Source organism: Chamaea fasciata, unplaced genomic scaffold (assembly GCF_029207755.1).
Source record: "Chamaea fasciata isolate MVZ Bird 193981 ecotype frontalis unplaced genomic scaffold, bChaFas1.0.hap1 SCAF_9, whole genome shotgun sequence".
Lineage (NCBI taxonomy): Eukaryota > Metazoa > Chordata > Aves > Passeriformes > Sylviidae > Chamaea > Chamaea fasciata.
Genome location: NW_027094094.1, coordinates 13,570,676 through 13,597,838, shown reverse-complemented (window position 1 = coordinate 13,597,838; position 27,163 = coordinate 13,570,676). Strand labels below are relative to the sequence as shown.

The 27,163-nt window shown below is 43.3% G+C and overlaps 1 protein-coding gene across 5 annotated transcripts in view; it reads left to right on the top strand.

The window, feature by feature from the left end:
• The window catches only part of ARMH3 (armadillo like helical domain containing 3), a 123,079-nt gene that overhangs the window by 72,720 nt on the left and 23,196 nt on the right, over positions 1–27,163 (top strand). For all 5 annotated transcript variants that reach the window (XM_066191066.1, XM_066191072.1, XM_066191064.1 and 2 more), the window contains one exon: positions 16,367–16,445. In XM_066191066.1, coding sequence (XP_066047163.1) covers positions 16,367–16,445 — 79 coding nt within the window. Of the gene's footprint in view, positions 1–16,366; positions 16,446–27,163 lie in introns of those variants that run through there.

The window sequence follows — 27,163 nt, the reverse complement described above, 5'->3', positions numbered from 1 at the left end:
TGTTTCCTTTGGAGCAAGTAGTGGGCATCAGTGACGATGCTGGAGATTCTAGGAGTGAATGATGTGACAAAGCACTTGTTGTGGAGCATCCCTAGAAGACAAGAATGCCTTTCTTAGCTGATAAGCATGAAAACAGTGCTACGTAAGTTTTTTCAGTGGTCAGAAGGGACATAAGAATTTCTTATGAATGTTGCAATTTACTGGAAGACTGGCAGAAGGTTAAATCATGGAGTAGATGAAGCGTGTGATCTGAATTGCTTTTTAACCTGTCAGGCAGTTCTTGAAATGCAGTTCTTGAAGAAACAAGTGCCAGTTTGCAAAAAGGGGCTGTATCTTGAAAAGTAGTGTTTCAAGAAGCGTTGACTGACAGCTTTACTCTAGATCTTTTGTGAAACATTCAACTAAAGAGGGTTATTTAACCCTAGAAATATTAACAAGAAAGTGATTTTATGATGGTATTTATTTTTCTGGTGTCTGTTTCAAAAAAGGATATTGAAAAATTGGAGAAAGGACAGAGAAGCCCCAGTTACGTGAAACTGGTGAGAATACTTTCAAGATTTCAGTATCATAACCTCTTTAAAACAAAACCTGTGGTGTGCTCTTTAGAGTGTTCAAACATCTTTGATGAGATAAAATACCAAAACAGAAAAGGAATGTAAGGTGAGACACTGAAATCAAATTGCTGCTGCAAATAACATACCCATTTCTAAACAGGTAATTAATCACTGTAGTAAATGACTGAAAGAATGTTTTCTCCTCCTTGTCCTATCTGAATAGAATACCTTGCTGAAAGATGCTCTAGCTAGCTACTGACATGAGAGTAATGGTGTACGGGTAATGTTGAAAAATGTGGTATGCACAAGTTCAGATAAGCTCATCTACTAACTTGTAGTGTCATGAATCAGGTAGATTGGATCAAAGGTATCATTTTGCACTTAAAACTTAACAAATTCACTCTGGATTCTTGTGCTTTCGGCTTCTATCTTTGCAATGAGAGATTTCTCCTGCAGCACATCTGTCGTAGGCATAGTGAAATTTATCTGTGGAGCAATTAAACAGAAGGGCAACCCTGAGAATTATTTTGAGACATTTTTGCTCTTAAGACCACAAGACAGAGGTAAGATTCAGGGAGATGTCAGTAGGCCACAAGCTTTTCATTTTTCTGCAGTTTGCAGTCACCATGATGGCTGTGCTGAGAGAGTAAGGCCCAGGATGAAGTACTTGTGCTGCGAGGAAGTGTGGAGAAATTGTTCACTAGCTTAACCTCCAAGCAAAATTATTACATCTGTAATTTAAATTTTCAGTAGTACATGTTTCAGTTTTTTAGGGAAGAAGGGATTTTTCCCATTGTGTTTTAGAATGGAGTTTTGTACTCAATTGTAATAGCAAAAGAAAGCTAGAGTGCTTCAGAGAGGCCTTAAAAAAATAAGGTTTTACTGATTGAATTTTGCTCAGTTTGCAATGTTTATTCTTGGAATTCATGGACGGGAGCAGTAAATTGTGCTAGGAATTGTCCTCAAACCCGAAGAAGGGTTAAGTATGCTGATTATTTCAGCAAAGCCTCTTTTTTTTAAAGTGCGTACATATAGAGTAAGCTTAATTGTTGGTGTTCTTGAACGCTGTGATCTTGAGGGTGCCAAGATACCCTTTGGCGCAAGGGGACCTGTTTATCAGCTTCAGGGTCTGAAGCCTGGCACCTGGCAGAGCCCCCCTGTATCTGTGTATCCAGATACTCTGCAACTGGAACATGACTGGCAGTCCTATAGCACTTCTTTGTGTGTAAAAGTAGGGTGGGAGCTGAATCATAGTGATGCCCACCACCAGGAGAAAGGAGACTGCTGAGCTGTGCTGCAGTGAATTGTGGTGAATCCCAGCTCCTGCCAGAGCTGGAAGAGAGCTCGACCTTCAGTAGCTGTCTGACTGCAGTTTTCCTGGAATGGTTAAAAATACTTAAAAGTGATGGTGTGATTGATGATATGTTAAAAACCATTAAAGGAAACAGGAAAAGCAGTCAATACTTGATGCAGATCTATTGCTGGGTCACGAAGAGCTGCTCAGAAGAGGGTGTAAAAAAGCCCAGGACAACCTGTTGCGGAGCTTTTAGTAGCTGCCCCAGCATGTAACTGCAGAGAATCTGCAAGGGCTGCAAGTCTGTCTTGGCTCTTTTCATGCCACCCCCTAATACTGTCTGCTGTGTAATGGCAGAGGTGTTTTGGGGCCCCAAAACAAACTCTCTGGTTTGCCACTGCTGTTCAGGAGGTTAAGCGCTCTGTTTACTCCTGCTCTCCTGCGCCACTTGCATTGAGGCAAGGGGTTCTTTGTTTCTCTGCTGGCACTCCCTGTTCATCACTGTGCAGAATGAAACCGTTCATCACTATGCAGAATGAAACTTAGAAGTTGCCTGAATATTAATTTCTCAGACTTTCTGAGAACTGTGTAAAGTAAAGGTCGGGGAAAATATATTGGCTTCTGTTTAGGCAGAATGATGAACATGCTGAGCAGTGATCAGGCAGCGCAGCCTGTAATACACCCCAAACTTGGGCCTGCTACCAGCACCTCTGGCCTCCTGCCAGGACCAGGGCAGTGACTTGTACAGAGCAGTTGCACATCTCTGAATGCAGGGATGTTATGTCTGAAGGATTAGAGATCCATAGATCTTGAGATGAAAGTCCTGCTCTGTGGCGAGAGAAGCCCTGCTAGAAAGGGAGGCGAACCATTAGTCCTTGGTAGGCCTGTTTTGTGTATATATGCAGTGTGCAAGGAAATACTCTGTGCTGGAGCCAGTGGGTTTATTTTAGGGATTGCTTGGAAAGAACTTGGATATAACCATTTTCCGGTATACAGCTGAAATCAAAACACTTTTCAATATTTGCCAATTCTTATTTTGAAATATCACCTCGCTTTTTAAAATAGCTGAATGCTTTCAACCTGCAGGTTTGTCACTTTTATCCTAAACCTTGTATTTCAGAATTCAACTGAAATCTTAAGTTCTGTCCAAAGTTTTGAATCAACTCAATTTAAGGACAAATGTGGAAGAAAAAAACCCCCAAAAAACCCTTCCAAATTTTGTTCACCTTTTTTGTTGCGTTATTATGCAGCTTGTCTGTGAATCCAAATACACTTCCACCCTTTTGATAGCATTCATGTTTTTATTTGTTTGGGTTTAAATCCTTTTTTGCTTTCCACATCTAATTTTTTTTCCAGGAAGCGGTTTATACAGTTTTGGTTTTCTTGGATAATGAGCATGCTGCCAAGCCTTGGCTCTTGCAAACTGCTAAGTGCTGTTGCTCATTAGCATCAAATGCCACAGCCTGTATCACTTTGCTCTCTTGCACAGTGAGTACGTGCTGGCTGTTGTATTGGGTTTGTGTGGCAAGGGTTTGGTGGGGGGGCTACAGGGCTGGCTTCTGTGGGAAGCTGCCAGAAGCTTCCCCTATGTCCCATGGAGCCAGTGCCAGCCAGCTCCAAGGTGGATCCACTCCTGGCCAAGGCTGAGGCCGTCAGTGACGGTGGTAGTGCTTCTGAGATTATTTAATTAAGAAGGCAAAGAGTGACCCCATGGGAAGCCCTCTCTGGAGCAGACTCCTGGAATGACCTTTGGCACCATGGAGAGAGGAGCCCACACTGGACCAGGCTTGTTGGCAGGAGCTGTGGTCCTGCAGAAGGGACCCATGCTGGAGCTGCCTGTTCCTGAAGGACTGTGCTCTGTGAAGGGACCCACATTGGTGCAGTTTGTGAGGAGCTGCAGCCTGTAGGAAGGATCATGTTGGAGAAGTTCCTGGAGAGCTGTCTCCCGCTGGATGGACCCACACAATGGAGCAGGGGAAGAGTGTAAGAAGTCTCATAATCCATCCCTGATTTGATTGGCAGTGAATTAAACTAACTTCCCCAAGCTGAGTCTGTTTTGCCAATGTTGGTAATTGGTGAGTTATCTCTCCCTGTCCTTATATCAACCCATAAGCGTTTCATTATATTTTCTCTCATATATATGTTCAGCTGAGAAGGGTGAAAGACTGAGTGGCTTTGGTGGGCACCTGCCATCCAACCAGGGCTAACCCACCCTGGCTGTTAAAGCAGCAATTAATTGTTTTGATACTGAATGGGTTCTGTAATCATCTGACCTGTTATTTAAAATAATAATCAAAGTTCTCTAATGACTTGCATGATTTAATGCCTTTAGGAGTCTTGCAACAGACAAGAAAATTTTGCCATGCCAGCTAACTTGACATTAGCTGGAGAGCTACTGGCAAAGAATGCTTTTTAAATACAGTCAAGAAAAAGATGTCTTAAGCAAGAGCAGCGTGGGTGAAGGGAAAACAGGGTTTGGTAGGTGAACAGTGAGCAAGCCTGATTGCTTTCTGTTGCTCTAACACATTTTTTGCTGCAAGTTGGACTAGAGTTTTTGGAGCAAGATTTTTACAGGATTTTACCTGCCAGTAAATGCTGTATCAGTCAGGCTAGAGCAGTGTTGGATCTGGGTTAAGTTGTCAGAAATTTCTAAGTATGTGCCTATCAATAGTAAGTAATTATGCATATGCTGAGAAGGAATGCTAGCCAAGGGAAAGAAGGCATGCAAATTTTTTTCCTCTCTAAATGTGGTGGAATCTTCAGTACCACAGAAGCATGCAGTAGTCATTGACAGTTTAAAACTTTGTAATAGTGACCTGTATATGTGCTGAATGCCTTTTTTAAAAGATATGCCTGTTCCTCCATGTGTTCTAAAATTCTTAAATTGGGCAACTTTCCTTTCATGGCAGATGACAGCACTCCTATCTCAAACATTTCTAGTGCTGAGCTGATTTTGCTGATGCTGGTTCACACGCAACACCAGGAAAAGGATTCTGGCCCCTTGCCTGCAGATAGAAGAGTGGTTAGGTGGGATCGGAGTAGGAATAAGCTTGCTGCAGTGCTTGGACCACCAGAGAAGTGTTGCCTTCAGTCTTTGCATGGAAGAGCTAAAAGGAACTAAGGAAAAATCAAATGGCTGGCAAGTAGTCAACACTGCATTTTTAACAATGCAAAACAACAAGTCAGGGTCTCAACAGCCTTTTAATGCTTAGATTTTGCTGTTCACTAGAGCAATTCTGAATCAAATAGAGCTCAGAGAAATGAATGCAACCAAGTGTGGTGACGTCCTTTTTGGTATTAATTGTTTTTCAAAAAACTGCAATGTGAAGCCACATGTGGCTTTTTTTCATTAAGTTTGCTTTTTTTCCCCTTGCATTTTCACTTGATTATGGATAACGTTTATTTGTGTGGCCCCAGTTGTGGCTGCTGAATTGGGAAGTTGTGTGGTCTTCCCCAACTGCTGAGTGTCTACAAACCTTTTCAGCACCAACTGGATACATGGATGCTTTGTGTTTCAAAAAGAAAAAGAAAGGAAGGGTTAGAACACAGACTGTGTTGCACAACTCGGAGGTTAGCTCAAGGTCTGGAATGTTGAATTAGAACTGTTGGTGTAAAGACTTGTACAGCTTAAGCTTCACAAAGAAACTGGCTTGAGCTATCCAAAGCTACTGCCCTGGTTAGAACTAATGTACCTCCCTGGTGTGTACTTGTGTATTAGCAATTATAAGGAAAAGGCAGAGGCAAACCTTTCGCTCTCCTTCCATAGAGAAAAGTCCAGGGCTCCTTCCTTAGATCTTTCAGATCCTCTGCCACCTGTATTATGTCGCATGTAACTGATTAAAAATCATGTGGCCTTTTTTTGGATTATATTTTTGTAAGAGCCTTAAAAAACACTTAAATTCTAAAGCACGAAAGACGTATCAGTAGCAGAACACTGTAGGAGTTGGGCTTTTTGTTTGATTTGATGGATGGGAAAACATCAGCAGTTAACTTTGAAGTGTTTGGTGTGCTGCTGTTTCTAAGACTGGAGAACCATACTTCACTTTTGAAATAGAAAATGCACTTCACTGGCCTTGCTTTTGCTGACACCCATACAAAGAACAGAGCAGAGAGAATGCGTATGTCTAAATTACAAACCCAAAGCTCTGAGGGAGAGGTGAGCATGTATGGATATGTCAGGGATGATAGTGGGTGATTTGAAAAGAAACTGAATTCCTCTACTTCTGTGACATGAGAAGTTCTGTTCCCAAAGATTTGCACTTCAATGGCCGACTCAGCTGAATGGATTTTGTCAACATCTGCCTGAAATTCATTGCAGGATGAGGATGAGTAAAGTAAAAGCAAAACCCAGAAAACCCCAACACTATTGAAGTGATTTTGGAAACTCTTGGTGAGGCAGCTGATTTTGAAAAAAGTTGCCCCTTGTCCTCTGGACTGTGGTGAGTTGACCCCCAATCCTCCTTTTGTCTGGAACTGGGAGTGTGTGGGCACAGGTAAGTTTATCTGTTGCATTTTACTCTGCAGGTACAACAGATTTACAGCATGATTGTTGTCAGTAACTCAGTTGATAACTTGATCAACATCAATAAATCGCTTCTAATCACCACCTCTTAGTGAGATTAGAGATCGCAGTAGTCTAGATATTTGTGAGATGTGTGGATATTGGGTTGGAGGGGGCTTGACTTTCAGAGAGATGGCTCTGGTTAAGGCAATTAAATGGGGAAGAAGGTGGGTATGAAATACAGTGAAGGAGATAAGATGAAGCTCTCCACTGGTCCATAAACCAGGTGCTCTGTCTCAGGAAAACAGAATCTTAATCAAATACAGGTCCTCCAGTCTTTCAGACATGAAATAAATATCCTAAAGAGAGGACCATTCATTCAGCTCTAATGCTGTTTGACTCTAGCTTTCCTTGGTGTTGAAAATCAACTTCACCTTGTCCCAAGTAATGTGTGGTGACGTCTTTATTGAGGATGGGGTATTCACTCGGGGTGTATCTGGGAGTGTCAACAGAATCCATGCTTCAGTATTGGTCCTGGATTTTGGAAGGATCTGAATTCTACTAGGTATTTTTCAAAAAAATGTGATTCTCAGTTGCACCTGTCTGACAAGAAAAATACTGTGAGATATTGTATTTTCAGAGGATTGGAGTGTAAATAATGGGTTTTGGTTGGCATGGTTGGTAATGTCTCAAAGGCTGATATTGTGAACTCTGATATACGTGGCTGTGCAGGTGCAGCCATAGCTGACTCTTGATGTAATTAAGTTAATTAAATACTGTTGTGGAACTCATCTTAATTTCCTTTGCAAAGTAGGTTTGACTGTAGCTGATTCTTGCTTAGACAATGTTCCTTCCACTCCTATCTCTGTAATATAATATCCAGCTACTTCATGGCTCAATTGCATTGTTCTAACCGTTTACTCACTCAGTGCAGACAAATACTGATACTTCAGGGCCTTCTCTTCCCTCTGGAACTTCTGTTGCAGGCACAGGTTTTACTCTGAGTCAGTAAAATAAGGTTGTGCTCCATGACCTAAAGAGAGGTTTGTCTTGCTGCCACAGCCTGCAAACAGGGTGTTCAGGGCCTCGTGCAATACCCACTGGCTCACATCTGACAAAATGAGGTAATAAGAGTAGTTTCCAGTGGGCTCTAGATAATGCAGGGTTGATAGCAAGTTTTTTCTAAGATAATTAAACTAGCAGCCTACTCAGAACCTTTCTCAGCTTTAAAAGGTCCCAGTGGGATGGCTTATAAACTTTCTAAGTCTCACTCTTAGCTTGATGTGTTTGGTGTGTGCGTCTGTACGGTATTCTGTGCTAGATGTGGCATCCAGTAATCCAGGCTTTCCTCAAAGTTAAACATCCTGTGATTAAATACTAATGAAGATACTAAAAATAATTTTAAAAACTTTAGGTTTAGATTCTGTTTGAGGTTTTACAATGTGCCTTGTGTCTCAGGAGGCTTAGATGGCATCCTGTAACCTGAATTATGAGGCAGTGGGTAGATGCTGACCCACTTATAGCACTGGCAGGGAATAAATATTTGCCATAATGCTTTACTTCAGGTCCTAACCAGACAAGGCGGCCATGCAAACGTGTGGTAAACTACTTTCAAACGTGCGCCTTTTTCCCTTTTTTCCTCCCTTGTTTTGCTTTTTTTCCCCCTCACCTTCTGGATGAATTGTTTCTTCATACCTTACTGTTTGTTTCAGAGAGCAGGTGGCTTTGTACATTGGAGTTAAAAGCTGGTGTAGCTGAAGGGCTTATTTTATGTTAAGGCAGTGTTCTGTAACCCATTTCACAGCTCTACACCAACTGGCTGTAAGAGACTGTCATGCTGTTTGCATCACAGCCTGCTTGGATACTAAAAGAACCACAACCTCTTTGGCCTGTGGACTGTACTACTTAAGTACAGCTGAAGAATTTTGGACAAAGGAATGTATATGAGGTAAAAAGAACTGGGAAACAGATAGTGCAGAAAAGGTTGTTAAGGCTCTGAAAAGCTTACTTCCGTATTAGTATCCCTGATTAATATTGCTCTGTGCAGATATTAAGCCAGGACCACAGCCCTAGGGCAGTAGGTACTTTTAAAAAGCATATATTAAGGAAGTTTCAAAGAAGGACTTCTCATTTTAAAACTTGTCCGAATCTTCAAAATTGGTAACGCAGATGTGGAAGAAGCACAGACATTGTGCCTAAAATCCAATATGCTGACACATATCATGGTTGTCTCTCACACCTGGGACACGCTAGACTGAGCTGTAGGTTTTAGTGCTGGCAGCCCGAGCCCAGAGGACAGGCTCTCCTATCTGTGATGTTTCTCTGTTCCATCACACAGTTCCAGCTTTGTTTGTAGTTAAAGGTGAGCAGGTATAGTTAACTGCTGCTCTCTGGAATTGAGGTGTAATGAAGGGTTGGCTTTTTAATGTTTTTATTTTGGTAAAATTAAACTCTTGCCACACTCGCACCACTACTAGCCAGCTGTTTTAGAGCAGTGAAATGTGCCATAGAAGATGTCATTTCATCTCCCATAAATTACCTGTTTGAGATGAAAAATGTATTTGTTATCAAGTGATAGCTTTGTTGTAGAACAGTCAATTAGAGATCAGGAGATGAGCAGGAACACAGATCCGGCTGGTGCCCTGTGCTTCAGTAGTTATTTTCACTCTCTGTGCCTAGGTAGTATTTTTTACTTTGTCATTCATACTACTTAAACCATCAGTGCCACTGATTATGTATACCTAAGAATTCTGATGCTTACTTATCGAGAAAAGGGAACAGAAATGCTTCTTAGATTAGTCTCCGGTGGCTGCGTGAAAAAAGGTGAGTGGATAAATTCCCTAAATTGTAGTCTCAAGTGAGGTTGTGCAGCTGTTTCAAAAGATGAGTTAACTGCTCACCCATGAGGATTTCCTTAGTTAAGAAGACAGATAGAAGTTAAGTGAGGTATTTGATTTGCTTGACTTAAATTTATAGACATGGACTGTAAAAAGAGAAAATCAGCATATCCTGTAGCTGTGGTGATACTGGGTGAGTATCCAGCAAACAGTGAAGTGTCAAGATGCACTTTGTAGCTGCCTGGTGGTTCAGAAAACACATCTTCTGCTTCTGCCCTTGCAGAATGGAGCTTGGTAAAACCATGCCGAGAAATGTGAGAAGCTCAGTTGCTGTGTGTGCACTCTTTGTCCCCTCCTTATTAAATAAATAGACCCTGTATCTCCCTCTGCCATGGAACCTGTCATCACGATCAATAGGTTTCAGGCTGGCAGAATTGAACAGGTGTAGCAGTTGCTTCTCCTGTGAAATTGCTGCAGTGCTGACTCAGATATTTTCAGTGAGCCGTAAAGCCAAGTGCTTTTGACTAAAATATCCTTTTGTCTTGGATTCTTCCCTGCAGTTTATTATTGTGTCTGGAAGATGCCTCCCACTGTGAGTTGTGGACTTTCAGCTTAATGTCAGTACTCATTAAATTGTAAGAGCAAAAGAAATTTAACACACTGGAGTTAAACCACGGTAGAGGGAAGAATTTGGTGCACGTTTCCAGGGAGTTTGCTTGCTTTTAATTGCTGCAGACAGCTTAGGTATGGTAGGTATGTGTACTTTATAGCAATGCTTCATGGATGTGTGTTAAAATAATCTAAACCCTTTTACCTCCTGCCAGGTGGGGTTGTACATATGGAGCAACTCAATCTAATTGTTGCAGGCATGGAACAGATGGGGTTTTATTGTCTGGAGTGCTGGTAGTGCCTATGAGACCAATGTCAGCAAGATCCTTGCCCCAAACAGCATTTTCTGAGACACAGCTTGCTGCAGGAAGATTGGCTTGGAATCTTTACATAAGTCTCCAGCAACCATGGTTGTGATGGCATGTATGGGAGAAAAGGGGAGAGGGTTTGTGTTAATTTTGGTCTCTCTACTGTGTGTCATTTACTTGCTGCCTTATGCTTGAGCACTTTCCAACATACCACAGAGTAGAACACTGAGCTCTTACCACCTTGTTGGCTTAAAACACTTTGTGGAAGTGATTGCTCTCATTTCCATTTCTGGAAGGAAAAACTAAGGTGTATGAGAAGGAGAGGGAACTGCTGCGGCAAATCACAGAGAAACTGGTTACTTATTGATTCCTATTCCTGAACAGCAACTACTATCTCAGGCCTTCTTTTTGTAGTAAAGCAGCTTTGTGGAGTGTGATGAAAGACAGCTATGCCCTTTCCTGCTTGCCTATTCCTAGCCTTCATAATGGATGAAGCTTAGTGTGTGCTGGAGTATTTGTCCATCTCAGTTCGTGCCAGTTTTCGTTGCAGAGGGCAAGTGAACTGGCTGCCTTCGCCATGCTTTCGGTTTTACTCAGTGAAGACTGAGATGCATTCCCTGCTGCCCAGTGCGCTGTGCTGGCATGAGCAGATGAGAAGATGAATGTCTGCAGTGAGTATAAAGTCACCCTTGATTTCCTGTGAAGGGGTAAATACCAGCCAAGAGCTGCTGCTTTTCTCTTCCACTCTAGCAGAATGTAGGAAGAAGTGAACTTGTGGTGTTGCTTTTATTGTACAAGAAATGTTTGAGAATCTGCAAGAAGACTTGATATCAGGCACTGCATGCTGGACCTGTGAAGTAGGTGCAAAGGCCATGTTCATGCAGGGAATGATGACTCAGCATTCCCATCTCTATAATAAGCTTTTTGCAGCCTTTCTGTTCTTCCCTTAGCCTACTTTCAGCACCTCCACAGTGCTTTACTTTGCTGCTCAGGGTAAGAGGACAGTGTTGTCTTATGGGACTCTGGCAATGTAGCTGCTGTCAGGCAAGAGTGGGCATTAGACAGCTCATCTGCAATAACTTGATGGGGAGAGTCTGGAGGTCAGAGAAAACGTGCTGAAGAAATGCTGCCTGCCTGAGCATAGTGATTTTGCTTTCCCTGCACATTGGACCCAGACGAGCTCATTGTGAGGTTAAGGAGGGTAAGATGCCTTCCTTGCCATGGTGGGTCACCTGGGCTGGAAGCTCCTGTTAACTGTGGGATTAGTACCTTCGTGTTGCTGGTGCATTTCACTTCTCACATCTGATGTTACAACTAGTGGCAAATTAAATTGAGGAATTAATTAAACCTTTGCTTTCCATATGTGCCACATTAGTTTTCATAGGAGCCCTTTTCAGTCAGCAGACTTTGCGTCTTCAGAAGTTCTTTTACTCTGGGCCTCTCTGCAGGGCAGCACTGGTTGTTTCTGGTTTTTGAGTAGTAACTCTAGGCAGTTTTTAAAGACTATAAACCTAAGTTTTCAAATGTTACTGTCTGGAGAGCTACTGCAGCCACTGCAGAAACAAGTCTTGTTGCAGTGAACACAGTGAGGGAAGGGGAATGCAGCTTACCTGGGGGGATTCCTTGTCTCACCATAGCTCTAGGTGAGAGCCACAGTATAATGTCCCTATTTGGGGAACAAAAAAACCAGTAGGGCCCACATGGAGATTCTTCCGCTTCTCACTGTCCATCATATGTGTTTTTGAGGGAGAAAGGGCAAGTAACAGTCACTTCAGGACTGGCCAATTTTTGCAGCCTCAATAATAGCCAAAGTAGAAACTTTCCACCAGTTAGAGCTTTCCAGTTTGCAGAGGACAGACTGCCCTGGGATCAGTTGCTGTTTCTCTGATCCTCCCTGTTCTGCAGTTTTTCACCTCTGTTTATCTTGATCCTATCTGCCCTTCTATCGCCTTTTTCCTATCTCTCTACTTCTTCCTTCAGTATTCTTTCTGTGTTTTTTCTATCTATGGTTTATCTCAAACTGAAGTGTTTTGTGACGCTCAGTAAGTAGAGCACTGTTACATATTCTGTTGCCAGTGTGCTTTTGTGTGCTTTCCCTGTTCTCTTGCATTGCAATCCTTAGCCCCTGGGACAGAGGCTTTCCATTACTCTGGATTGGTAGAATACCTGTTACAGTGGGACCCGTTTCTACTGTGTAATAACATGATTGATACAGCTAGTACAAATAAATGATTCATTTGCACTTTGAGGTTTCTAAATCAGGGTGATTGTTCCTGCAATTATTCTCTTCTTCATGAAGAATTAAATGAATGCAATAAATAGGCAATAAATGCAAAGATACATAAAAGCAAGTGTCCTAGGTTGTTCATCCTGAGAAATAGGCAGGTTCATTCATATGTCTTCACATGTTTCTGGCATCGTGGTGTGTAGGTAACTTAAAGAGCTGCATGAAGAAGTGATGCGAGGTGTGTTTTTTGGAGACCACTGGTACGCTTTGTGTATTTACTGAGAGATCAACATCTCTCCCCAGGAGATTGAGGAATAAAGAATGTGGAGATGGCTTGTGATATGCCTTAGAGCACTAAGCATTAACCTCAAGACAAGACACTGGGAGCCAGTTTTTTAATTCCTGAGCCTTCTGTTTATTCAGCATCCTTCCTTTGTCCGGTGACAGTCTCCTCTTGTCAGTTCACTGCTGAACTGTGGATCTGTCAGAGGAGGCAGTGTTGCTGAAGTGACATCTCTCAGTCCCTGGAGAATTGTGTCCCAAAGTGCTGTGAAATGTGTATGACAAATGGCAGCCAGCCCCACTGAGGGACTTGGCAGCGTGGAAACATCTAAGTGCACGTGCTATGGAAGGCTATGTGGGAACTGCAGTATTTTGTCTTTCAGCTGACGCTTCACCATTTCCTTGCTTTACAAATGTGTTGAAGATGTTCATGCTTAATGAATACCAAACACCAGGGTTTTCTTTATTTTTCCCCATGATCAATATGAAGATCTCAGTAAAACACATAATCACAAATCTTTTCTAAGTGCTTTAACCACTCCCTGCCCCCTCCCCAAAGCTACTGGCTGGTATGGCAGTAATTGAGGCAATCACAGTGTAAAAATAAATCATTGCCAAGGATCAGATGTTATGTGCTGGTGTGGGAACTAATGGTGGCAGAACCACTGGTTCCTTTGTCAGTAACAGGGAGACTGTTTCAAAGTTCTTCCATTGTCTCCAGGATCGAATGCCAGTGAAGAGGTGTCTCTGCAAAGTGAATTCCACCTGTTAATCAGTGAATATCCCAGGAGGCTGTTGCTAAAAACATGCCCCAGGGACAAGATATGTTTTGAGAGATGGAAGAATAGCAGAGGTGTATGAGAGTAGCTGATGCAGAAAGATGCTTTTTGGCCTGGATAGCAATGGAATTTCTCACTGCAGATGAATGAGAAGGAGTTGCACCATGTGCAAAGCCTGGCCCTGGTGGGTATGTTGGGCAGTAAGAACCTGGCTGCGCAGAGCCAGGATTGAATCCAAGCTCTTCATGCTTCTCTGCCCCGGGTTGCCTGTGGGTTCATGAAAACAGCTCTGCAGATGCTCAGACTGGGAAGGAATTCTTCATAGTTAAAACAAATTAAACAGCTGAACTTCATCTGATCACTGAGGAGTTGTCCATTCACCTTTCGGAAAATGAGGAAGGAGACTTGAATTCTTTTTCTTCCTTAATGTCTATTGATTCTTACTGCAGTGGCAGCTGGTTGCTGGTTTTGCTTTCACTGGGTGAATCCCAGCTGTGATTGCAGGTGCTGCTCCACTAGCTCAGATCCAAGCAGGAACTTGTGAGCAGGCAGCCCCTGTTGATGTGCTTAACAGCAGTGGGTACAAATGAATGCTAAATCTGTTCCCTGGTAAATGTTGGAACCGTGTGAGTGCACTGAATCTTTCTGAGCTGCCAAGCCTTCTGTCAAGCCAGAAGTTAAGTTGTAAGTCAGTGTTCCATTTTCTTTCAATAACTTGCATTGTGTCCTGTAGGAGTATAAATATGACTCCAGCCAGGCATGAAACATGCAGCTTGAAAGCCAGAGTGTTGGAGAGGCTGGGTAATGGACAGTGTGGTGGTGACTCTAGTCACACTGAAATGGGAATAGTCTGGTCAGGTCTCAGCCTGTGTATTTGTCCTTCTCCAGAGGGGAAGGGGGTTATGGGAAGCCTGGTAGAGGCACTGCTGTATTGGTTTTCTGGATGTAACTGCCAAGGTTGGTGAGAAGGCAGAAGTCCCCCTGTGCCAAATGGGTACGGATGCTGTAGGAGCAGCTGCAGGAGCGACTGGCCCTGTGTGCTGACTGGCACCTGGGGTGCTGATGAGGTGTGGCTGGGAATGTTGCAGTGAAGGCGGCACAGCCAGGAGGGTGAGCGAGATGATTCTGTCCCACTGCTCTTCTCTCTGAGACCCCACCTGGAGTGCCGTGCAGTGTCCAGCTCTAGTGTCCTCAGCACAGGAAAGACATGGTCATGTTGGAGCCAGTGCAGGGGAGACCATGAAAGTGTTCAGAGGGGTGAACCCTTCTGTAAAGACATGCTGAGAGAGCTGGAGAAGAAAAGGCTGTGGGTAGACCTTATTGCAGCCTTTCAATACTTAGAGGGGTCTTATGAGAAAGCTGATGAAAAACTTTTTAGCAGAGGTTGTTGCAACAGGACGAGGGATAATGGTTTTAACTAGGAGAGTTGCTATAGATTATATATGAGAAGTTTTAAACAATGAGGATGGTGAGGCATTGGAGCAGGGTGGTTGACTCATCCCTGAAGACATTCAAGGTCGGATTGGATGGAGCTCTGAGCAACCTGGTCTTGTTGAAGATGTCTGCTCATTGCAGGGGAGTTGTGCTAGATGAGCTTTAAAGGTCCCCCTACAACTGAAACAATTCTTTGAGCCTATGACTTGCAGATTCTGTTTGGGTTGGAGGTTTTTGGGGTTTGTTTTTTTCTTTATTTTTTTTCCGCTCCCACTCTCCACACCTTCCACACTCTTTTTCTGAGTATTTAAAGAAGTAAGGATGCTTCTAGGTAGGTTTTTATCCGCTTGCTTTGATTGACACCACTGATTATCACGTATTCCTAGACTGGGGCACAAGCTCTTAGCTGTGATGAGGTCTGGAGAAAGCAGCTGAAAGTCCTTCTGCAGGGGGAGGAGTGGGGAGGAGGGAGCCCATTAAAGTACAACAGAGAGAACTGGAGTGAATTTTGATGCTGATGAATATGAGAGTGGAAGCCCTGACTGCTGCTGCAGTGTAATCTGGCTGAGCAAGTGTTCTCCAGGCACAGTCAGAACTCATCTGTGCTAAGCACTGACATGGCCTGTTCCCATGATGAATATTTACCTCAGCAGTGGGTCTCATGAGTAATGTCCCAACTACAGCAGTTGCAAACTCTGTCCCAGGGATTCTTTACTGTCCTGCCATTTATCTTCTCAGCAGCACCTGACAAGCTGAAGGAATGCCGAGGAAATGCTCCAGCTGTGATTTGGTGGGGTTTTTTTCCCCAACTGTTATTTTACTTTCAATTTTAGATTTCTCACATCTGCTTCTAGATCCACGTAGAAGGGAAAGGGAATGGCGCAGATTGGTACAGCTAGTGAGAGAAATGAGGCATAAGAGCAGGAGTGACCTGTATTTGATGCTGTGTTTGGGACACTGACATCAGTTATCTCTAATGATCTAAACTGTGGATGAGGACTTGAAGTCATTATGGTAAGAATTCAAAATGTAGTGGTTGTAGTGATGGATGACTGCAAGTAAAAGCCAGCTACAACATTTTAAACAGAGTGAAAATCCAAAGCAATAAACCATCAACTTCATGATATCAGGCAACAAGGTTCCACAGAATGTCAGGCGACACTGAGGAGCTGCAGTTCCCTGAGCAGGATGGGGCAGTGATGGCCGCGTTTGCGGTTGCTCTGCTGGAATGCAGAGCAATTTGCAGCCTGTTCCCAGCAATTCCCCTTGCCAGAGCAGGAAGCACAGTCCAGTATCTGCTGGGACAAATGCACCCATGTGTAGGACAGTGCCTGTGCTTGTGGTTTCCAGCAAGCTTGTGTCAGGATTTGCATTGGCCTCAGCAGGGAGCGGGCTTTTAGCAAAGCAAACAGTACTTCGTGGTGACAGAGGAATTTCTTGCAGGACTGGCTCCATGTGCACCTGCTCAGACTGTCAGGAAATTTCTGCTGCATCTCTAAGCTGTTACTGAGACCTCTGAAAATTTCCCTCCTTTGTTTCAGAGCCATCATCAATCACTTCAACCCGAAGATAGAGTCTTATGCTGCAGTGAATCACATATCACAGCTCTCCGAGGATCAGGTAAGCCAGGCGTGCCGTGGCCTTTTTTCATGTTGACCTCTGGAATATGGGTGTTCAGGAGTGCCTTGTGCTCACTGGGACTGATGATGTGGCAGCAGTAAGAGATGCAAACAGGACTCTCATGTTCCTTGTTCAGATGCTGGTGAGAGATAAAAAAGCAAGAATTGCTTTAGCCAATTTTGCCACCACATACAGAGATTTTGGCCCCGCAAATGTAGAAGGAAGGAAAATATTCAGCATTGTCATCAAGTGTGTTTGGAGACTGTGAGGATGCTGGCATTTAGAATGGGACAGGAAGCTTTTGGCAGTGAACTTAGTTGTCAGAGAACTGTTGAGCATAGTTTGATTTTTTTCTTTTGGTGATATTGGGGACCTAGAACTCTGACAACAGCTGGTAGAAATTTTCTAGGGTAATTGAATTCAGTTGGGTTAGATTTCAGAAAGCAGAGGTTTTTAATAAAGAGGGTGATTGTGTTAGGTTTCCCTTCCTTAAATTGGCCTGGTTTGCTATCTTCGTGTTCTGCTTGTATTGCATAAATTTGTAAATGTGGCTTTTTGAAAATAGGCTACTGTGAGTGGTCTCAGGAATTGAAGAGATGGCCTATTTCCCAAAATAAAATATCAGAATTATACATTAATCACTCTCGGAGAGATAAATGACTCTGCAGGAGCATGTGGTGGACAAAATACAGAGCTGCCATGAGAGCTTGGGGAATCATCCCAGACACAGCTGCATCAACAACTCTGGACCTTCTGGAGGAGAAATTGTTTATGCAGTCCAGGACAGGTTTCATTCAAGTCACCTTGGGTTGCCCCTTCCACTGGATGGGATCCCAGACTTGTGCTTGCTAAAAGGTCCTGACTGTATCCTGCTCTGCAATTCATTTCTCTTTACGTCCATGATATTTTTACTATTTCTTGATTATACCCTTCCATGATTCCCACTAACCTTTTCATTTATTAACCTATTTGATCTGTAATATGTAACACCCCAAAGACTTGGGATGAATGCTGTTCTGATGCAGTGGGGGAGAAAAAGGTGGCCCCTACTGGTTTTTATTCTCTTCTTGGGTAGAAGAACATTGGTTTTAATTTACTCAATTTTCCTTATTGTTTTGCCCCTGAGAGTCACTGCATCCACAGCTATGCTTTGTGATGGTTTGTGTTATCAATCCTCATTCATTGATCATTCATTCAGTGATTACATCAGCCCAGGCCTCTAAAAAAGAAAAGCCTTTGATAGCTCAATTTAAAACTGGAGGCTTGGATAGGGGGGAATTTTGTATAGTCTTTGAGTCTGAGAAAGGAAATGAGCTTTTCACTGTCAGCCCTGTGTAGTATTCATCCCCCAGCAGTTCAGGGAGGTCAGGTTAAATCCTTTCTTCCTTGTGTGTTATTCTTTAAATAAAATCCCTAGCAGCAGGCAGATAATGAAATCAGTGCTGATGCATGAAGCATTTTGAGGAAGATGATTAGGAAGTTGAAAGACAGACAGATTTCTCTTTTTTCTCCCTTCATGCTTTCTCTCAGCATAGGGAGAACATCAAACAAAATAAAGCAATAATAGCCCCAGATGAACTGCAGAGAAATAAGGGAGATGTCACTGTGGTGAGGAAGTGTGTGGTCCCAGAGTATTTATTCAGCACTCTGCAATTTACTGCACAAGGAGGAGAGGGATGGAGACTTCTTGCTTCCACTTTCAGTTATGCCAGTGAGCTCAGGTCTGTGTGTTTGGACTGTGGTTTCCCCTCTGTCAGTAGCTCTAAGTACGTGAGACATACTGGTAGTTGGCCCAGATCAAGCCCAGGGTCTGGCTTTTGTGGGCTGACAGAATTTGCTGTTTCCATTGTGTGAGCTGTTCAGCATGTGTGTGGGAAGGGGAAGGATCAAGCTTGCCTTTTGGCTGCTGCAGTCTCTTTCCTTTTTTGTTATTCCTTCCAGCTGTACCTTTGTTTTAACTTGTATGTTCACTTAACTACCCATTTCTCTGCTCTCCTTAAATATTTTTTACACAGAATCCACCATCCTTTATAGCCCTGTCTTTTCAAGTGTACTACACTGAAATATTTAATACTGACATTTAGCTTGTGTGTCCACACACCGATACTCCATTTGGGACTGGTCATTTCCTCCTTTGAGTTATTCCAGTAGTTTCAGGAGACTGGTTTTTCTTTACTGAAAACATTTGTTTTTAGAATTTTAAGGGTGAAACTTTCATTTTAATGAAGATTTCCTTCTCAGACACCAGTCTTTTACCAGATTCTCATGTGGCTACTTACACGCCTCTGTGGTATCAGAATCTCCTGCTAATCAGGCAGGTATGCCTTTGACATAGCTTTGTCTGAAGGGGCATTTCCAGCTGCTCTGCTTTGCTTCAAATTCACCTGAAGCTAAGGTCCCTGTTCATGTGTCAGATTATTTATTTATTTATCTTTATATTTTAATATCCTTAAACATAGGTAAGTAATCAACTGAAAGAGATTTTGCTTTATCTTTTTCTTTTCCTAATCCTATTGAAGCCTTTATTACCTTGTTAATTATTAATGGCCATTTATTAGTATTCTAAGTCTGTAATTTCAGTGCTTTCTCCTTTTTTATTTACAAGCGTTAATTTTAATGATATTACATGCTGGGAGGATTTGTTGGTCCTTAAAAATGATGGGCATGGGGTTGTTTTAAGGGTTGTTGTTTAAAGGTTGTTAATGCCTCTGTATGTTCTCAGCCCTAGAGATTTCCAGGAACCATAGTCTAAATATACATGTTTCTGGTCTAGGCAAGTATATTTGTAAGACTTCATGGAACTGCTTTGCTGACTGTTGTGGGGTTTATCCAATGTTCTGATGAGAAATACTGGGAAAAGACCTTTTCCATCCCATATTCTCTCCAGTAAAGGGTGTGAGATTCTCTGGGGCAAATGAAAAATGATCCTCTTCACTCCATAGACACTATGGGATCCTCAGTGCCCTCTGCAAAGCATTTCCTTGCCAAGGCAAACTCGGAGTCCTTCCTAGTCATTAGCTGTTTTGACCTTGCTGTAGTTCCTCACCATGAAGCAAAGAATGTCTTTAGCCAGTTATTGGCATCTTTCCTGACTTACTAATTTGTTAAAGCTGACTTCATTGTTAATTTGTTGTTTTGTGGTGTTCTTTCTCTCAACACATTTGGTTCCTCCCTGCACATCCTTTAAGGAACTGAAAGATGCTACACAGTCAGAAAGATGAGGTTGGCCATTAACTGCCAGCGTAATTTTAGCTCTTCCATGCAAGTGATTATTCCCATGTCTTCAAAGAGGTTTTGGTACATTCTTGAGTAAAAGGGCAAAATAGCCTTTTATGAAATGAATTCATAGGCTTATCTGTACTTTCCAGATGACTGGACTGCCTTGTACTTAATATGTTGGAGGCAGTAGGGTTTCTCAGTGCCATATCTGATCTGAGAAACTCCCAAAATATTTTCTAGCATAAGCAGTTGTAGAGAGCAGGGTTCAGGCAGTGAACAAACAGCAACTCAAGAGTTGCTTCAGAAGAGCAAATGCAGACAAACAGAAAGGATGAAAACACAGCAGGAGTGGTCTAGGTGGGGTCTCACATCTGCCCTTTTCTGGGTGTGAAAGGGCAGCTGTTTGTAAGAAGGCAGCTCTCTGCCTGATAGCAATGTAGCACAGCTTTCAAGAAATGCTAAAGTGAGAGGAACCCAGTAGTTTTGGTTGAATCTTCCCTGAGAAGGAATTTGTTGTGGTGCCTTGCATGCCAATCAAGTCTTGTGCCAGTTACAAATTTGCTCGCCAAGGTCTCGTTTTTTCTTTGGCATCTTTTCTCTTCATGATTTCCTCGCTAAGGGTCTTAAAATTGAGATGTCAGGCACACAGGACTGATAATGCTTGTTAGTCAGGACCATGTCTGTGCTTTTTTTAATAGAAGCCCTTCTTTCTTCCCAGCCACAGTGGGGACATTATGGCATCTCCAAAACGGAGGTAAAGTTCAGTGTGAGAGACTGCTGTGAACACCTGTTTTATGTCTGGTAATTGCAGATGGAAAGTGCTGGGAGCCAGAACAGATTGTGGTGGGAAAACAGGACAACTCTATCACTTCTGAAATTGTGACAAATGAGTGTAATAAAGTTGTTTCATACTGTAGTACCTTTGTAACCCAGGTAGAACCATAGAATTGTTTCAGGTTGGAAAAGACCTTTAAGATCATCTAGTCCAACCACTAACCCAGCACTGCCAGTGACTGCAATCCAGTTTGGTCAGGCCCTCTCACAAAGCCATTTCCCTTTCACGGAGGTCATACCTCAGTTGCTGAATGCTCCTCCTTGCCAGCCCAATCCACAGGGCCTTCTGTTACCTGGTCCGGCTCTGAGGGACTAACCTACAGTGCTGCTCAAGGAGGTTCCACAAGTGACTTGCATAGAGAGACACAAAAGGCTTTTAGGTGCCCTAAAATGTTTTAATTCCGAGCCATTGATGTCAGGGTTTATTCAGTTTGTTCTGGTTTCCATAACTAGTAGCAAAACCACTGGCAGGTACCAAATGCTTTGTCTTTTTTTAGCACTGCTGGCAGTGGTGTTAAAAGCCTCTTGGCAATGTCTGCGTTTGATATTTTTTTAAATGCTGAGTACTGTCAGTGCTAGGTACTATCACAGTAAATCCCCCTAATCTCTTACATTAATATAACGTGTCGTGAGGACTTGAGAAATACTTTGTGATGGTTTTGGCATAATGATGCTTCGCTTCTGAAGTGCGGTGAGCTTTGGGGTAGAAGGTCTCAAGCCTGCTAGTGTTTTCTTGCACACAGTATTGGGAATGTGAAACTCCAGCTAAGGAGGGATCACCAAGGCAAGGCCTTAATTTAAAGTCATCGTGTCTTTGCAAATGAGGCAGGGATGTTGGCTTTCATGGTCTCATTATAGACACCTACTCATGACTAATGGCTTGAAACAGATTTTATCATTTAAATAGAAAGAGCAGAGCTGCACCGGGTGAAATTGGAAGGGATCTGTATAAAAAGTCTTCTGGAATTGGCAAATTGCTGGTTTGCTTAGCTGATGGGAGTTTTCTCTGGTTTAGCTATCATCCTCTTTTGTTGTTGTTGTTGCTTCTGTTGTTTTTTGTTTTATCAGAGAAATGTCCCTGCTATTTACTAACATCTCAGACTGCTTTATGCAGTGTGCCAGACTGAATGGGTCTGAACAGGCTCCAAGGTCTGATCAGCTTTGCAGCAAGGAGATTTGAAGCTGGAGGTGAGCTTTGGAGCAGTGACATTGTGCTGTGTAGTGCCTTTTATTAACATGCAGAATGCAGTAAACTGTGCGTCAGTGGAGGAGGGAGGACAACTGTGCTAGGCCATTAGAGAGACAAAAGAAGGACTTTGATTTTTAAAAACAGCTGCTACTGGAGTGATGCAACCCTATTCCAGTAAGAAACGGGAGAAACTCTTCCATTCCCTTTCTTCAGGCTCAACACAAAGGTGCCCCAGCATCCTGCCTCTTACTGTCGGTGGCATTTTTAGCTGCTCTGGGCCTCAGAGACAGTGTCACCCCAAAAAACCTTGTCTGCTCCTGGAGCAGAGGAGTCTTTCCACCATTTCTGTGCTGCAGATGCTGAGGCATGTCTTGCTTCCACCACTTCTGTGAGCTGCCCTCTTGGGCAGATAAGGGACTGCCTTGAAGTACAAACTAGTAATGAGGTAAGTCCGTTAAACTTCAAAGCAAGGTTTGCCTTCAGTTTTTATGGCTGTTTTCACCTCCTCACTTGGCTTTGCCACTACAACAGGGACCGATAAGAGCCCAAAGACTGCAGGAGTACCAGGTGACCACTGATTGCCTGGTACTTAGCTTGGAAGAGCTGCCTTGGGGAGCTGCTACTCTCTGCTGGCTGCCACTGAGTGGAGTCTCCTAGAGCTGTATAAGTTTCTGTGCTGGGGCTACAGAAGCTACACTCAGTGGTGTGAGTTACACCTGATTCACAGCTGGGAGTGTACTGAGCATGAACCATAAGGTTCAACTTTGCAATAAGCTGCCAGTCCACATTGTGGAGACAGGCTGATGTTGCTCTAGTTCTAGTGCTTGTCCTCTTTACCAGTGAGTTTTTTTCACAGAACACTTCTCAGATGCCTGGCAGATTTGCTTTATATGTGCTTCTTTTGCACATACTTGCTTTTTATTGCTTCTAAACCTAGAAAAGGGCTTGTGGAAGGGGTGGAACTAGAGGAAGGGGCTGCAAGGTGGGGTCTGAACTCCTTCCTGCTGTCACTGTGCTGCTCTGAGCAAACCTTGAGCCCTGTGTCCTCCCAAGTAAGGGAAGTCAGTGGGGAGCCCTTGGGGAGCCAGGCAGCATTTGAAGTGCTGTGTGATCTGCCAGGGAAGGCTGCTGAGGAAGTGCAGAGCAGTGTTACGGATTCCCGTCACTGTTAAATGCCTGTATAGGGCAGGGAAGCTCCACAGAGGATTGCAATAGAATGATCAAAACAGCCTGCATTTATAAAGATTAAATTACAACTCTGCACATCTGTGATTAAAGCAGAAGCTGTCAACGTCTGGCTTGTGTGAATGCACAATTCAATTTGCATTTTGTAAAACTTCAGATTGAGATGGTTCTTTAATCCCTTGTGAAGCAGGAACAAAGGTGTTGGCTTTTGCCATAATGCCTATAAATACCATGCAAACTTCTTTGGTCATCCTCCGCAAAGCTGGATTTATAGCACTATGATTTGTTGCTCTAGTCCTGAGCTCCACCCTAAGCTTCCTTACACTCAGTTGTCCCTCTGCTTGGGAGTCCTAAAAGCAGACAGGCTACAGCCTGCTGTGCCAGCTACAGACAGCAGTGTGGTTGTGAGCATCCACTCCTGGGGTCACATTTTCCTCTCACAAAAGGAGACCGACTGCAGTGACTGCCAGCCCTGCTCATTCTGGGGCTTCTTTAGGTTAAAACTCCTGCCTTTAGAGACTGATACTCTTCCTTCTCTCTGGTAGTATCCTGCTGTTACAGGTTGTTTTTCTGCCTTCCTTTTCTGGATCCTCTAGCTGGAGCTGCAGCTGTTTCCCAAAAGTGACAAATTGGGTCATTGCTCTGATTTCAAAGTGGGAAACAAATGGAGCTTTGTGGTCTCCACCCCTTCTGGAGCAGGAGAGTAAATGCTGCTGAGCCAAAAGGTGCCACATCTGAACACAGCTCCACTCAGCTGGAAGATTAGGTTTGTTTGGCTCTCTGACGCTTTACATTTGGATGTGAAGACAGTACGTACAGAAATTTATTGTCCACAGTAGGGACCTCAAAGGCAAACCTTTTAATAGTGGAGAGGAATGGCATCCCTGATGTGTGTCACTCTTCTGTCTTCATGGGAGATCTGAGACAGGCAGTGGGATTGCTCGGGTAACCAAGATGTGCCACTCAAAAGACAGCAAGCTGGGGGAATGGCTGTCTGGAGAGATGGAAGCTGGGGAAGGTGGTTCATCAGCCAAGTGCCAGAGGCTGTAAATCAATTCCACTGCCTTAGTCAGAGGGCCCTTGGATTCCCCCATGGCTCAGTTAAGGCACAAATAAGCTCCTGGGGAGCTGAGTATTGCTGGCAGCACATCCTGTTTGAGCAACAGCATCTGCCTCATAGCTGGCAGGGGTGTAGGCCTGCAGAAGGATTAATTCATAGCCGTGTTTGCTTTCACCTGAGCACCTGTTTGGAGGAGTTCTTTCACATTTTCCGATCTGTGGATTTACATTCTCCACCAATAACTGCTTCACAGCAAGAGTTTCTAAGGGGAAAAATGTATTCTGGTCTTCCAGACAAGAAACTGGTAAATTGTTGTGAAGCATTGTCTGACAGTACATACAATTTTAGAATAAGCTGATGTGACCCAGCAAGCATCACTTTTATCAATGTTAACTGGTGTGTCACAGTTGTATCAATGTTAGTTTAAACTAGCAAACTTTCCTCTTCTACGAAAACAGGTCTTAGTGAGGGTGACCTCTGGCAGTAAGATGGAAAAGCGTGGAAAATCTCAACAATTGGGGAAGGCAGTTATGTGCAGACTGTCACGTAGTAACATGTTTCCAGTGACTCCTGCCATATGCCTTAGTCTCGTAGTTGGAAACTTTGCCACCAACTGTCACTGTGTGCAGAACCCCACTAATGAAATGTCGTGCTGAAGGCTTATTTGTGCACAAACTCTATCATGGTTTCCCGAGTGTGTTTTCCTCAGCAGCTGTAGTTCAGCAGACTGCATTTGTTTTTTGAGTTGGATGTAAAAAACCACAGAGAATGCTGTTGAAATCATACTCTGTGGCTTCCTGACTACTCAGAAAATGCTGGGTTTGGATCCTGTGTGAAAGCTGTAGAACTTCTTATGAGTGCTTCTCCCGCTTGTGATGCCATAACAAGCTTCTGTTTCTGAGACAGTGACAGCTGCTTGCAGGGACAGGCAAGGCATCATTATAGCAATGAGATTTAGCGTCAGGGAGCTGACATGAGGTGGCTGGCTAACTCTTCTTGGAGTGCTTTGGCTTTAGGAAGGTGTGCAATACTTTTTTCAGAGCAAACTGGGCTGCCCTGAAGCCCCATGAGCGTGTTTAACACAATGGAAAGCTGGAAGTAACAGTATTGTGGGAATACTGTGAGAATCTGGGCACTGCTATCAACTCCCCTCTGGTTATATTTCTTCAGTATCTTGTAAACCAAACTATTGCTCTTCCTGCAAGTTAGGCACCAGTCTTTTTCATTTAGGTAATGCATTGTACTTTGCAGCCTTCTCCTAGTTCAGTGACAAATAATGTTCCAAACCCAGGACAAATCAATCCATATGTGAATCTGAAAATCACACAGAGCCCCAAGAAGTCTCTCATTCTGCCAGCAGTTCTCTTTCCAAGTGTTTAAAGGAAGAGCGTGCTTAGCTGGCTGATTAATGACTGAGTCTCTCTTTCCAATTCTCTTCTGCTCTAGAAATACATATACCTCTCCCCAAACCTAGATACCAGCCTCTGCTCAGCTGTATTATGGTGGTGGTTAGGAGTCAGGCATCTGTCCACCTTGCAGGAAACATTATCTGTCTCTGTCACTGCAAAGTTTATCTGTCATTTTATAAACAGCTTACAACACAGAACATGGATCTAGATGGAGCTTTATGTGACAGTATCTGCAAGTGGTTTTGTCCCTTTCATTTCTTAAAAAAGGTAGCTGTGAACTGCAGTCGAGGGTTCTTAGGGCTGTGTTTTGTTTGCAGTAAGTGCTCTTTTTGTTGAACATCTTGAAACACTAGAACAAGAACAGTCTTTCTGCTGATGAAAACAGAAATGTGGATTTGTGAGGGAGCTGAGGTAGGCATGCTGGAACTTAGACTTTGATTGTCTGCTTTAATTTTTTGCATCCAGGGTGCTTTTCTGGGAATTTTCTACCCTGTCGTTAATGAATCTGAAAAGTAGTGACTTGATGGAAGCATCTCACTACGGAGTCTAGTTCTCACCTCAGCTGTAAAGATGTGCTTTTCTATTTTAAGGGATGGACCTATTTAATTACAGTACCACCTACAAGTCACTTTATAGGCATAGAAAGAAAACTTAGGTCTGTTCCTGGGCTAAACTCCCCATCTCAGAAAAATAAAAAGAAAGCTGCAGTAATACTTCATCTCTTTGCAGATACCTGAGCATGACACACTTTTTGCAGGGGAGAATATTAACATGATCTGAACCTTAGTTTCTCTGGTTGATGACAGTTTTCCACATCATGCAGATTTTGCTGAGCTTTCCACCCTCGGTAGTGCCCAGAGGGATAATATTCCTGGGCTGCTTGAGGCCTAAAGTGCTAAACTGCTTCTGTTGCTATTTAGTGTGTTGATGCATCAGAACTAGGACTAAGCGATACTGGGGCTAGACAGTTTGTGTCATATCAAATGTTTCAGCATATAAAAATTGGTCACTGACCACTCCTGTCCTAATTGCTCTGGAAGTTAGTTGTTAACATCTGGTCTTGTTAGCTAAAGGCATAGCCTGGTCCCTCATTGTCACCCAGAAACCCTTCAGCTGAGTGAAGTATGATTTGAAGATGCAGGTAACTGTTCTGTTGTGAGATGAGGATTGAAGCTGTCGTGTTTTTCATACATGAGATCATAACTCAGCGTGACTTCAGCTTAAGTATGTCAGGGAGACCTTTCTCTGTGATGTGTTTGGAAAAGGTCAGGTTAAGATGCATGAAGGAAAATGGCTGGTTGGCTTGATCCTGATCTTTGTTTTAGGAAAGAATGATGCAAAAATCTGCGAAGTTAAATCTGGGGAATAGGTGTTTTTTTTATTTTTATGGTATTCATCTGTAGAAACCTGGGGGATGGAGGGTGGAAAACACTTGCCTACACTCTCCCCGAGCACCTTACTTTCCAGTGCTTAACAGAACTGTTACTGAAAAGGTTAATCCAGACTCTGGGCTGTTAACCCTCTGTAGTCACCTTACACAGTTGTGCCTGGGTGTTTACGGACTGCTGCACGTTCTTCTGCCTTGCCACTTGTAACTGAGCCAAGAACAGATGCTGGAGAAATAGCCACAAAATGTTTAAGACAGCTCTCCTCTGTCACTTTCTCTTGAAAAAGGCAATCGGATCGTTCTGATGCTCAGTGTCCCTTCCTGGCAGAGGCTCTAATAAGCCTGCTTGGATAAGGGCGAGTGGCATTTCAGATCTCAGGCTTCTTATGTTCTCTGTAGCTCCTACAGTATATTCCCTACTCTCTGAGTATTGAG